Source organism: Lichenostomus cassidix, unplaced genomic scaffold, assembly GCF_008360975.1.
Source record: "Lichenostomus cassidix isolate B80296 unplaced genomic scaffold, HeHo_3.0 HiC_scaffold_785, whole genome shotgun sequence".
In the NCBI taxonomy this organism is placed as follows: domain Eukaryota; kingdom Metazoa; phylum Chordata; class Aves; order Passeriformes; family Meliphagidae; genus Lichenostomus; species Lichenostomus cassidix.
This window is the reverse complement of record NW_028147572.1, coordinates 26076-38229: the sequence shown is the minus strand read 5'-3', so window position 1 is coordinate 38229 and position 12154 is coordinate 26076. Positions and strand designations below refer to the sequence as shown.

Genomic DNA, 12154 nt, shown 5'->3' with positions numbered 1-12154 from the left:
CAGTGTCTGTGTACTGTGACAGTGATCCTTCCCTCTGAGTGGCACGGAGTAGGGATTAGGGATTTGTCACAGGGATGCTGAATTTGAGCAGGGAAGAGTCTTCTCTGGGGAAAGGAGATGCTGTGTAGCACATGGGTTATGTCATTGGTGGCGAACTGTAGAATGTCTGCCTAGCTGGAGATCTCTGCCCCTGCATACAGAGGTTCTTGGTGTATCCTGGCAGAGCTTGTCTGCCGGAAAGGAGAAACAAGAGCTTGGCATTCATCATGGAAGTGGAAAAGGAGACTGCAAGAACAGCTCTTCATCCAGCTATATGAATAGCCTACAGGAGCTGTGGTGGTCCCCTGCTTTTTTCAGCATTCTTGATAGATTGGCGTGCTGGGCTGTGATGGGTTTGAATCTCCGAAGGAAAGACTCCCCTAGGTTGTTTGGTGTAATCGAAGCCTTTTTGCACAGATGTCAAAGTATCTGGGGCTTGGACTACTTTATTAGAGGGTGGTTGGTCCTCTTCATTGAGATAACGGGTTGAAGAGTGTGTGCTTCTTCCAGAAGGGGAGGAAGCGATGGAGAAGGGACAGTCTGTCTGTCTTGCATAAACTGCAGAAAAGCAGAAAATTTGTTCCTCCTCTGGAGAGGTGGAAGTCAGCAGGGAGGAGGAGGGGGAGCTTTGGCCAAAAGGCATGTCCACACTCCATGTCGAGAGTGACGTAACCATATGAAAAATTAGTTTGTTGAAGAGGCAAATGAGAGGCAAAAAGAGAAGAAGATAGGGAATCGGGGGAACGGAAGACTGCGACAAAGAAGAGAAAGAAACAATTCAGGAAAAAAAAGAGAAGCAAAGAAGAATGAAGCAATAAATGTAAAGAGGGAGAAAAGAAGAAATCACGAACTATTCCAGTGACATGTCATTGGGAGTATCACTGTACACAGAAAGAAAGGAAGGTGAGCAAGGAAGAAAGACAGGAGGCAAAGAAGATTACAAAGAAAAGAAAATAGGATAAAACCATAAAGAGATGACAAGGCTGCACCAAATATATAGCAGAAGAATACAGGAATAAAGGAGAAGGCCAAGAAGGAATATATATCAGTAGATTAGCAAAGAAGAAAGGACGGAGAGAGGCAGAGGAGATGACCAACACCCACAGACTACTTCGAGATGCGCACCAGTGTTGGTCCTTAAAAACATACGCCTTGCTACCGCACCACATCCGGCGCTGATGTCCCGCAATTAATACTGATCGCTCCTGTTTTGATGATCTCTACCACGGCGCGGGAGGCAACTAACAGTCTACCACCGGAGATAAAGAACAGGGAAGGATCGAAAGAGAAGGGGAAGGGGAGTAAACGGTAGCGCATGGTACGGCAAGGACGAAAACGAGATCAAAGAGAAGGAAGAAGAAAGCGAAGTAAAATAGAAAGAAAACAAACTAGAAGATATACATGAGAAAATAATGAAGGCTAAATAAATAAGAGAAAGGAAGAAAGGACGAAGAGGACGGAAAGACAAAAGAGACAAAGAAAGAAAGAACTGGAGTACGACAGGAAGAAACGGCAGAGACGGCCGTGACGGGAAGGAGGCGCGGGCGATGTCGCGCACCGTGTGAGGCTGCGGAGCAGCGCACGGTGTCGCTGCAGGCTCAAGAACAGAGTCTCGGCATCTCAGCAGCTCCGCCCCGATGCGGCGGAGAGCCCGGCTGTGAGCGCGGGGGGGCGGCGCGGGCCGGGCAGCAGAGCCGGTGTGTCTGGGCGGCGGTGGGGAGCCGTGCGGGGCCCGGGCGGGGGCCAGAAGCCACGGCGACAGCGGCGGAGGAGGCGGCAGCGATGGGCGAGCGTTGTTGTCCGTTGGTGGTGCGGGTGCTGGTGCTGCAGACGGCCTGGGCGCTGGCGGGCGGGCAGGTGCGCTACTCGGTGCCGGAGGAAGCCAAGGCCGGCACGGTGGTGGGGCGTCTGGCGCAGGACCTGGGCCTGGAGGCGGGCGAGGCGGAGGCGCGGCGGCTGCGGCTGGTGGCGCAGGGCCGGCGGGCGAGCGTGGAGGTGAGCGGGGCGAGCGGCGCGCTGCTGGTGAGCTCGCGGCTGGACCGGGAGGAGCTGTGCGGCAAGAGCGCGCCGTGCGCGCTGCGGCTGGAGGTGCTGGTGGAGCGGCCGCTGCGCGTCTTCCACGTGGAGCTGGAGGTCACCGACATCAACGACAATGCCCCCATCTTCCCCGCCGCCCGGAAAAACCTCAGTTTATCAGAGAATTCCCCTCCCGGGTCTCGTTTCCCGCTGGAGGGCGCGTCGGATGCAGATATCGGATCGAACGCTCAGCTCTCCTATACACTCAGCTCCAGCGAGCATTTTAGAATAGCAGAAGGAAACAGTAACTCTCGTAGTAAGTCCCTGTTTCTGGTACTCACAAAATCTCTGGACCGCGAGACGATTCCCGTGCACCCGTTGGTGCTGACGGCGAGTGACGGGGGCCGACCCTCCCTGACGGGCACCATGGAGCTGGTGATCTCGGTGCTGGACGTGAATGACAACGCGCCCCAATTCAACCAGTCTGTGTATAATGCAGTTTTGCCCGAGGACGCATTAGAGGGGACGATTGTGGTGCGAGTGAACGCCACAGATCTGGATTTGGGAATATATGGAGACGTGGTTTATGAAATCGATACTGTTGTTCCACCCTCCGCCTCAGATGTTTTCAGCATAAATGCAAGGAGTGGTGAGATCAGACTGACAGGAGCCCTGGACTTCGAGACATTTGCGTTATACGACCTGCACATAAAGGCGAAGGACAAAGGGACACCTCCTCTGTCAGGTCACTGCAGCGTGGAGCTGGAAGTGCTGGACGTGAACGACAACGCGCCGGAGGTGTGGGTGACGTCGCTGTCGGTGCCGGTGCCGGAGGACGCGTCGGTGGGGACGGTGGTGGCTCTGCTGAGCGTGTCGGACCGGGACTCGGGGGCGAACGGTCGCGTGCGGTGCTGGGTGTGGCCGGCGTCGCCGTTCGGTCTGGAGGCGACGTTCGCGGGCTCGTACTCGCTGGTGCTGCGCGAGGCGCTGGACCGGGAGCGGGTGTCGGAGTACGAGGTGGAGGTGCGTGCGGAGGACGGCGGGGCGCCGCCGCTGCGCGCCAGCCGCGGCGTGCGCGTGCCGGTGTCGGACGTGAACGACAACGCGCCGGCGTTCGCGCAGGCGGTGTACACGGTGCTGGCGCGGGAGAACAACGCGGCAGGCGCGGAGCTGGCGCGGCTGTGGGCGCGGGACCCGGACGAGGCGGGCAACGGGCGCGTCAGCTACTCGGTGTGGGAGGGCGGCGTGGTCGGGGCGGCGGGCTCCTCGGCGGGGGTCGGCGCAGGCGGCGTGTGGCGTCCGGCGTCGAGCTACGTGTCGGTGGACGCGGAGAGCGGGCGTCTGTGGGCGCTGCAGCCCTTGGACTTCGAGGAGCTGCAGGTGCTGCAGTTCGAGGTGCGTGCGGTGGACGCGGGGGAGCCGCCGCTGTGCGGCAACGCCACGGTGCAGCTGTTCGTGCTGGACGAGAACGACAACGCGCCGGCGCTGCTGCCGCCCGCGGGCTCGGGGCCGGAGGCGGGCGCCGTGGCGGCGGAAGCTGCGTTGGCGGGGGCAGTGGGAGCGGGGCCGGGGTCGGTGTCAGGCACGCTGTGGGCGTGGGCGGCGTGGGGGGCGCCGGCGGGGCAGGTGGTGGCGAAGATCCGCGCGGTGGACGCCGACTCGGGCTACAACGCGTGGCTGCGCTACGAGCTGTGGGAGCCGCGGGGCAAGGGCCCGTTCCGCGTGGGGCTCTACAGCGGCGAGGTGAGCACGGCGCGGGCGCTGGAGGAGGCGGACGGCCCTCGCCAGAGGCTGGTGATCGTGGTGCGCGACCACGGCGAGCCGGCGCGCTCGGCCACGGCCACGCTCAGCGTGTCGCTCGTGGAGGCCGCCGAGGCGGCGCTGGCTGCGGGATCGTCGTCGTCATTGTCGGGGCTGCGTCCGGCGGCGGGCGCGGAGAGCGGCTCCGGTGCGGCGAGTGCGGCGACGAACGTGTGGCTGGTGGTGGCCATCTGCGCCGTGTCGAGCCTGTTCCTGCTGGCCGTGGTGCTGTACGGGGCGTCGCGCTGGGCGCCGCGGGCGGCCGTGCTCTCGGGGCCCGGGCCCACGACGCTCGTGTGCGCCAGCGAGGTGGGCAGCTGGTCGTACTCGCAGCGCCACAGCCGCAGCCTGTGCGTGGCGGACGGCGCGGGCAAGAGCGACCTCATGGTTTTCAGCCCCAACTTCCCTCCGCCGCCCGGCCCCGCGGCCAAGGACACGCAGCCGGAGCCGTCTGCTCTCCTGGACACGGTCAGTGGCCCTCCCTTGCCCGTCTCTACTTTTTCTCTCCCTCCCTCTCTGTCCCTTATCACCCTCCCCGTGGACTATCGCTACTTTGTACCCGGCTGTGTCCCCACAGCCCTTAGGTCAGTGGTTGCTTGGCGGGTGCTTTACGTTGTCACTGAGTCATTTGCACTTGTCCCTTGTGGGAAACATATTTTATGGTCCCTCGAATCATTTACGGTCGGCCGGGGTTTTTTGCCTTCCGGGATTTTTGGTTTACTCTTTGAATGGAATCATTACCGATTGCTATAAGAGATGTCCGGTGGTGTCATTTTTTGCAGACAATGCTCTTGGTTTCTCGTGTGTAGCATTTCCACCTGAGCTTGTTAAAGGGGTGCAAAGACACACAGGCTGTGGTGGTTATAATTTCCGAGGCACTATGTACGATTTTACTTCCCTGTATGCCAAATTTCTTGGAGTTAATCTGGATTAGTTTTGAAATCTCTCTCCTTTCTTATCCCGCTGCAAGGGATTTCATGCAAGATGGCAATTGGGACTTCAAGGGAAAAGCTCACATTTTGATTTATTCAACGGAGTCATTAAGAAAGTAAGAAAGGCAGTAGGGACTTTTGCTATGTTCATTTTTCGAGGTATCTTCTTGCATTGCTTAGTAGCATAAGGTTTCAGGCAGATGAATATGCCCCGTGAGAAGTGTTACAAAGGGGAAAGAGTTTTCCCCAAGGTAAATATTACAAAGGCGAAACTTCTTTTTCTGCAGCCCGTGTTCCCCCGGTTGTGGATTTGTGTTCCTAAACTAAGAAGTAGCTTGAAAAGCACTGGCCTGTTTGAAGTTCTTGCAAAATTCCCATGAAATGCCACGTAAATTCAAAAGCCGACTGAGGGATCTGGACAAGCCATAAATTCAAATGCAATTGTATGAAATTGAGCAAGGTTAAATGCCGCCTCCTGTCCTTGGGTTGCCCAATGCAACTTCCCCTAGTTTTAACATGCATGGGTAGCCATTTTAGCGGTGGGGTGTTGAAGTGATATAATAGTGTTAAGATACTTGTACGTGCATGTTAAACGCTGCACGGCAGCACAGCGCTGTTGTTCTGTGGTAGAAATTCTCCCACACATTTGATATCCTTTTTGCTCTTGTGTGTAAACATTTGGTGTGGTACTCTTGAATAATAAAACCCGTGTGGACTGGGACCGGAGCTCACAGCTCTAATCACAGAATCTCGAACAGCTCTAATGTACAACTCGGTTGTATTTCTATATGAGATTGCTGAAAAGGCAAAAATATTCAGGGTGAAGATCACAGACCTGAGGAGTCTGTTTACTAGACAGTGGGTGGCTGTGCACTCCTCCATATGCTCCTAGTGCTGATCATGAGGGAAGATGAGGATGTGCAAAAGCTTGGGTCATGCTCAATGTGGGGTTTACAGCTGGAGCATGATGTTAAGGTTGAGTGATGTCTGAGTATTCTGGCAGTGGTCCTACAAGTGGCACTGAGAAGGATCTGGACATGCCTCACAAGGAGAGTGACCATGAGTAGAGGACAGTCTGGACTGATGGGAATGGAGGTCCTGGGTAGAATATGGTCTGCATCATCGGGGAAAAAGTCTAGTATGTTTCCTTAGATGTGGAGATGCCACTTCCCATGGCACGACATAGAAGATTTCTGTAGAAAACCTTAGGAAGAATAACAGCACATAATGCTGCTATTCTAGAATCCTGTCAGGATCTCCAGAACTTCTGCATATCTTATAGTGCTGTTGTTCTTCATTGTATTGCTGTTTGGAACATATCTGCTATGCTTGCCTTCAATTACTTGCTTTTGATTTGGAATGTTGTTACACAAAGAGAAGCTTTTCAAAATCTGGATGGTGCTGCTGAACGATTTCTTAACCTCTTCTTGGTTATCTCTGTGCTTGGAAGGGAAAGAAGGGGAAGAGTGATTCTTTGGTGGTTTTTCTCTCCTTTCACCAAACTTGCCCATTCTTGTGTTTTGTTTTCTTTCTCTCACATATGCATGGTATTGATAAAAGTGGATAAGATGCAGAATGCTTAATTTTGACATCTGTCAGGTTTCAGGTGTTTGGACCATTTCCCAATAGCGTGAGGGATGTCTATTCTGCTCTTCTGAGCTAAGTTTCCCTTTGAGAGAATGTCCTTAGCTTTCCAGTCTCCTTCTTGCTTCTTCTGTGATAAAAAGTGCATACTGTCCAGTTTCTGCAGAACACGAATCATTTTCATGCGTCCAGCTTGCTCACAAACACTGATAATGTTAACTAAAAGTATAATTTAAAATCAGTTCTCCTGTCCTCAAAATATTTAATTTTCCAAAGAACAAATCAGTGATGCTACAGGTAAGTCACTCATACCTAAAGTGGATGAATCTGAGGGATAGATGTACTTTTACTGCTTTTCAGTTGTGGCATCTGTATGTTGGATTGACTGAATGTTGTCTCTATTGGATGAGCACAGCACCACTGTCTGCACGTGTTCTTTTCCTGCTGCTTCCAGGCACAGCATGAGTGTGTGACAGCCAGCAGGGATGGAGGGGGGAACACAATCTATTTCGTGTAGTGGCTGTGTTGGGAGTCAAGATGTTCTTAGTGAAAATGTCGTGGTGTTACCTTCATGGTTTCAGTCAGGCTGGGTGTCAGGTTGCTCGTGGTGATGAAGCAGAAGCATTTGGTGGGGAATCATGCCCGTGGATACTGAAGTTCTAAGGTGTGTTATTGTGACAGTACATGCCTGCCTGGAAGGGAAAGCAAGAGCTTGAGATTCATTGTGCAAGTGAAAGATGAGGCAGAAGAATAACTCTTCGCTGAGATACTGGAAGAGTTCTTGGAAGCTGTGGTTGCTTTTTCAGCATTCTTGAAGGATTTGGCATTTGGCTCTTGTGGGTTTGAGTATCTTTGGAGCCTGGTGTCCAAGTAACCACAGATGAGCAAGTGTGTGGGGCTTGAGTTTGGTATCTTCTGTTTTGATGTAGGAGAGCTCTTCTCCGCTATATGATGCTATCACTCGTCACAGAAAGGAGGTAAAGGAGAAAAGGAAAGGGAGGGGGAAAAAAGGACGGGGAGGGGGGGAAGGAGACAAGGAATTAAGGAATTAAGGAAGGAAGGAAGGAAGGAAGCAGCCCGCACCAACCTTACCTCTAGACGCAGAGTGCAATTGGTCCCTGGGACCCTCTGCATTGGTTATAGCGCCACGCTCCAGCGATACTGCCCTCTAATTACCATTTATGGCTCCGATTTTGATGATCTGCTGTGCGACTGTAGAGGAAACTGATGAGCTGCCACCAGAGTTAATGAGTGTGAGGAGGATGAAAAGAGAAACGGTATGTAAGGTGAAGAATGGGCCAAGGCACGGCAAGAACCAAGAAGAAAAAGACAGAGAAGGAGGAAAGGGAAAAGAGTAAAAAGAGGGGGAAAAGGAGAAAAGAGAAGGGAAAGGAAAAATATCAAATGTTAAAGGAACGAGGAAAGGAAGCTAATAGAAGGAAGTAAAACGAAGACAATGGGAGAAGAAATGAAGAATTATTTGCAACAACAAGCGATTAGGAAAAAGAAATAGGAAAAATAAAGTGGAGTACGGTTGAAAAACGCGGCAGAGGAGATGACCATGACTAAGTGGAGGCGCGGGATTGTGAGGCTGCGGAGCAGCGCACGGTGTCGCTGCAGGCTCAGGAACAGAGTCTCGGCATCTCAGCGACTCCGCCCCGGTGCGGCGGAGAGCCCGGCTGTGAGCGCTGGGGGGGCGGCGCGGGCCGGGCAGCAGAGCCGGTGCGTCCGGGCGGCGGCGGGGAGCCGTGTGGGGCCCGGGCGGGGGCCAGAAGCATCAGCGATAGCGGCGGAAGCGTGAGCGGCGATGGGCGAGCGTTGTTGTCCGTTGGCGGTGCGGGTGCTGATGCTGCAGGCGGCCTGGGCGCTGGCGGGCGGGCAGGTGCGCTACTCGGTGCCGGAGGAAGCCAAGGCCGGCACGGTGGTGGGGCGTCTGGCGCAGGACCTGGGCCTGGAGGCGGGCGAGGCGGAGGCGCGGCGGCTGCGGCTGGTGGCGCAGGGCCGGCGGGCGAGCTTGGAGGTGAGCGGGGCGAGCGGCGCGCTGCTGGTGAGCTCGCGGCTGGACCGGGAGGAGCTGTGCGGCAAGAGCGCGCCGTGCGCGCTGCGGCTGGAGGTGCTGGTGGAGCGGCCGCTGCGCGTCTTCCACGTGGAGCTGGAGGTCACTGATATCAACGACAATGCCCCCATCTTCCCCGCCGCCCGAAAAAACCTCAGCATCGCTGAATTCACCACTCTGCCCGGGACTCGTTTCCCACTGGAGGGCGCGTCGGATGCAGATATCGGATCGAACGCTCAGCTCTCTTATGCCCTCAGCCCCAGCGAGCACTTCAGAATAGAGGAAGAAAACAGTAACTCTCGCAGTAAGTCTCTGTTTCTGGTACTCACAAAACCTCTGGACCGCGAGACGATTCCCGTGCACCATTTGGTGCTGACGGCGAGTGACGGGGGCCGGCCGTCTCTTACGGGCACCATGGAGCTGGTGGTCTCTGTGCTGGACATAAACGACAACGCCCCCCAGTTCAACCAGTCTGTGTATAATGTAGTTTTGCCCGAGGACGCATTAGAGAGGTCTCTCGTGGCACGTGTGAACGCCACGGATCCGGACTTGGGAATGTATGGCGAAATAATTTACGAAATTGATTCAATCGTTCCCCCTTCGACCACAGATGTATTTAGCATCGATGGAAATACTGGGGAGATCAGACTGACGGGCGCCCTCGACTTCGAGACAGTTACCTTATACGACCTCCATATTAAGGCGAAAGATAAAGGGACGCCTCCACTGTCAGGTCATTGTAAGGTGGTGCTGGAAGTGCTGGACGTGAACGACAACGCGCCGGAGGTGTGGGTGACGTCGCTGTCGGTGCCGGTGCCGGAGGACGCGTCGGTGGGGACGGTGGTGGCTCTGCTGAGCGTGTCGGACCGGGACTCGGGGGCGAACGGTCGCGTGCGGTGCTGGGTGTGGCCGGCGTCGCCGTTCGGTCTGGAGGCGACGTTCGCGGGCTCGTACTCGCTGGTGCTGCGCGAGGCGCTGGACCGGGAGCGGGTGTCGGAGTACGAGGTGGAGGTGCGTGCGGAGGACGGCGGGGCGCCGCCGCTGCGCGCCAGCCGCGGCGTGCGCGTGCCGGTGTCGGACGTGAACGACAACGCGCCGGCGTTCGCGCAGGCGGTGTACACGGTGCTGGCGCGGGAGAACAACGCGGCGGGCGCGGAGCTGGCGCGGCTGTGGGCGCGGGACCCGGACGAGGCGGGCAACGGGCGCGTCAGCTACTCGGTGTGGGAGGGCGGCGTGGTCGGGGCGGCGGGCTCCTCGGCGGCGTCGTCGGGGGTCGGCGCGGGCGTCGGGTGGCGTCCGGCGTCGAGCTACGTGTCGGTGGACGCGGAGAGCGGGCGTCTGTGGGCGCTGCAGCCCTTGGACTTCGAGGAGCTGCAGGTGCTGCAGTTCGAGGTGCGTGCGGTGGACGCGGGGGAGCCGCCGCTGTGCGGCAACGCCACGGTGCAGCTGTTCGTGCTGGACGAGAACGACAACGCGCCGGCGCTGCTGCCGCCCGCGGGCTCGGGGCCGGAGGCGGGCGCCGTGGCGGCCGAGGCTGCGTTGGCGGGGGCAGTGGGAGCGGTAGCGGGGTCGGTGTCAGGCACGCTGTGGGCGTGGGCGGCGTGGGGAGCGCCGGCGGGGCAGGTGGTGGCGAAGATCCGCGCGGTGGACGCGGACTCGGGCTACAACGCGTGGCTGCGCTACGAGCTGTGGGAGCCGCGGGGCAAGGGCCCGTTCCGCGTGGGGCTCTACAGCGGCGAGGTGAGCACGGCGCGGGCGCTGGAGGAGGCGGACGGCCCTCGCCAGAGGCTGGTGATCGTGGTGCGCGACCACGGCGAGCCGGCGCGCTCGGCCACGGCCACGCTCAGCTTGTCGCTCGTGGAGGCCGCCGAGGCGGCGCTGGCCGCGGGATCGTCGTCGTCGTCGCTGTCGGGGCTGCGTCCGGCGGCGGGCGCGGAGAGCGGCTCCGGTGCGGCGAGTGCGGCGACGAACGTGTGGCTGGTGGTGGCCATCTGCGCCGTGTCGAGCCTGTTCCTGCTGGCCGTGGTGCTGTACGGGGCGTCGCGCTGGGCGCCGCGGGCGGCCGTGCTCTCGGGGCCCGGGCCCACGACGCTCGTGTGCGCCAGCGAGGTGGGCAGCTGGTCGTACTCGCAGCGCCACAGCCGCAGCCTGTGCGTGGCGGACGGCGCGGGCAAGAGCGACCTCATGGTTTTCAGCCCCAACTTCCCTCCGCCGCCGCCCGGCCCCGCGGCCAAGGACACGCAGCCGGAGCCGTCTGCTCTCCTGGACACGGTCAGTGGCCCTCCCTTGCTCACCTCTCTGTGTATTCTCCCCCTCTCCTGGCCTCTTTTATCTCTCCCGCTGGGAGCACTCTCCTGCGATCCAGGCTCTGTTCCCACGCCTCGAGGGTGGTGGGTGCTTGGCAGATTCTTAAAAAATGAAAGCTCTTTTGTACTTGCTGCCTATTCCTTGTTAGGAGGCTGCCGGGTCTTGCTGGTGTGCAGGGAGGACTTTGCCTAAGTGAAGGTCTAGAGGCACCCCTTTCATATTTCGTTCCGTGGCACAGGTTTTCTGCTGTGGATATTAATTTTTCTCCCCTAAATTTTAATCACTGGCCGTTTCGATGGAAACTGTTTTCAGGTGTCAGCTTTGCAGACAATGCTCTTGCTTGCTGGTGTGTAGCACTTCCACCTTGTCTTAGTGAAGGATTGCAAACCAAGGAGGCTGTGCTGCTATTAATACCCCAGGCACCATGTACCATCCTGTTGCCTTTGCTGACTGCTGACCGTGATGGTATCACATGTGGTTTCTTTTCTGTCCTCATCTTCTTTTTCTCTACAAGAGCTGTGAGAACAGGTGACAATTTAGATTTCCAGTCTAACGCATTTTCAAACTGCATAGTGTAGTTTCTCCATTTATGTTGGTGTAACAGAATCATGCAAAATGGAAAGGTCTTCTGGAACTTTAGTGGGGTTTTTGTTGCTGACTTTACGGTTGGTTTGATTTGGTTTTCCCCCAGTTTTTGTTAGCTGTTTACCTTCATGTCTGGACAGGAGGCTTGATGTACACTGACCCGTTTTGACATTTTGTCAATATTTACATTAGCAGCATCCTTACAACTTCTGTCGAAATCCTGTTTTCAACATGAACAAAAGAAAAATCTCAACTATTTTCTCTTACATGGTAGACGTAATTTACTCCATTGCTGTGCTCATCAGCATCTGGGTTGCTCGGTCTCTCTCTGACATCACTGCCCATTGTCATGAGAGCTGTCCTGACCTGAGCTCTGCAGTGAGTATTGGTCTCAGATCTGTAACATTTCCCTCTGGAATTTCTGACCTCAAGGTGCTGCTACAGAGTCTGATGAACCCACTGATAGGGATGCCATCTGTGTGGTTTTTACAGAGTTCCAGTTTCTGGGAAGGGTAAACAAGACTCAAATTGAGCCTTGGGATGAGAATCTGTGACGTCACAGAGGTGAATATGGTGGTGGCACTAAGTAGGGCCTGATTACGTCCTGATGTGCCAGGTGACCTTGAGCAGTTGGAAGACTTTTGTGAAGGAACTGGCAATCCTTGGCAAGACCATGGTCCATGTCATAAGAGAGGAATGGGAGGTGGGAGATGATGCCATTTTCTGGAGAATACAGGTTGCAGACTGAGGAATGGAGGATGCCTATAGAAAAGCAGGAGACAGGATGGGCACAGAGTGTTTCTGCCCGGGATCCTTTCCCAGGCTCCAAATTGGA

General features: G+C 56.5%; 2 protein-coding genes across 2 annotated transcripts; both read left to right on the top strand.

Annotated features, from left to right (window-relative positions):
* The first annotated feature begins 26 nt into the window (after positions 1-26).
* On the top strand, positions 27-6478 carry LOC146422039 (protocadherin alpha-13-like). The gene has a single exon (XM_085046780.1). The coding sequence runs from the start codon at positions 1822-1824 to the stop codon at positions 4606-4608; it is 2787 nt and encodes a 928-aa protein (XP_084902906.1). The 5' UTR covers positions 27-1821; the 3' UTR covers positions 4609-6478.
* Positions 6479-6546: 68 nt separating this feature from the next.
* On the top strand, positions 6547-10926 carry LOC146422038 (protocadherin alpha-13-like). Its single transcript, XM_085046783.1, has one exon. The coding sequence runs from the start codon at positions 8179-8181 to the stop codon at positions 10924-10926; it is 2748 nt and encodes a 915-aa protein (XP_084902909.1). The 5' UTR covers positions 6547-8178.
* Positions 10927-12154: the final 1228 nt, after the last annotated feature.

Bases quoted from the DNA above. Each gene is read 5' to 3' on its own strand.
- LOC146422039 (XM_085046780.1), top strand. From the start codon at position 1,822: ATGGGCGAGCGTTGTTGTCCGTTGGTGGTGCGGGTGCTGGTGCTGCAG.
- LOC146422038 (XM_085046783.1), top strand. From the start codon at position 8,179: ATGGGCGAGCGTTGTTGTCCGTTGGCGGTGCGGGTGCTGATGCTGCAG.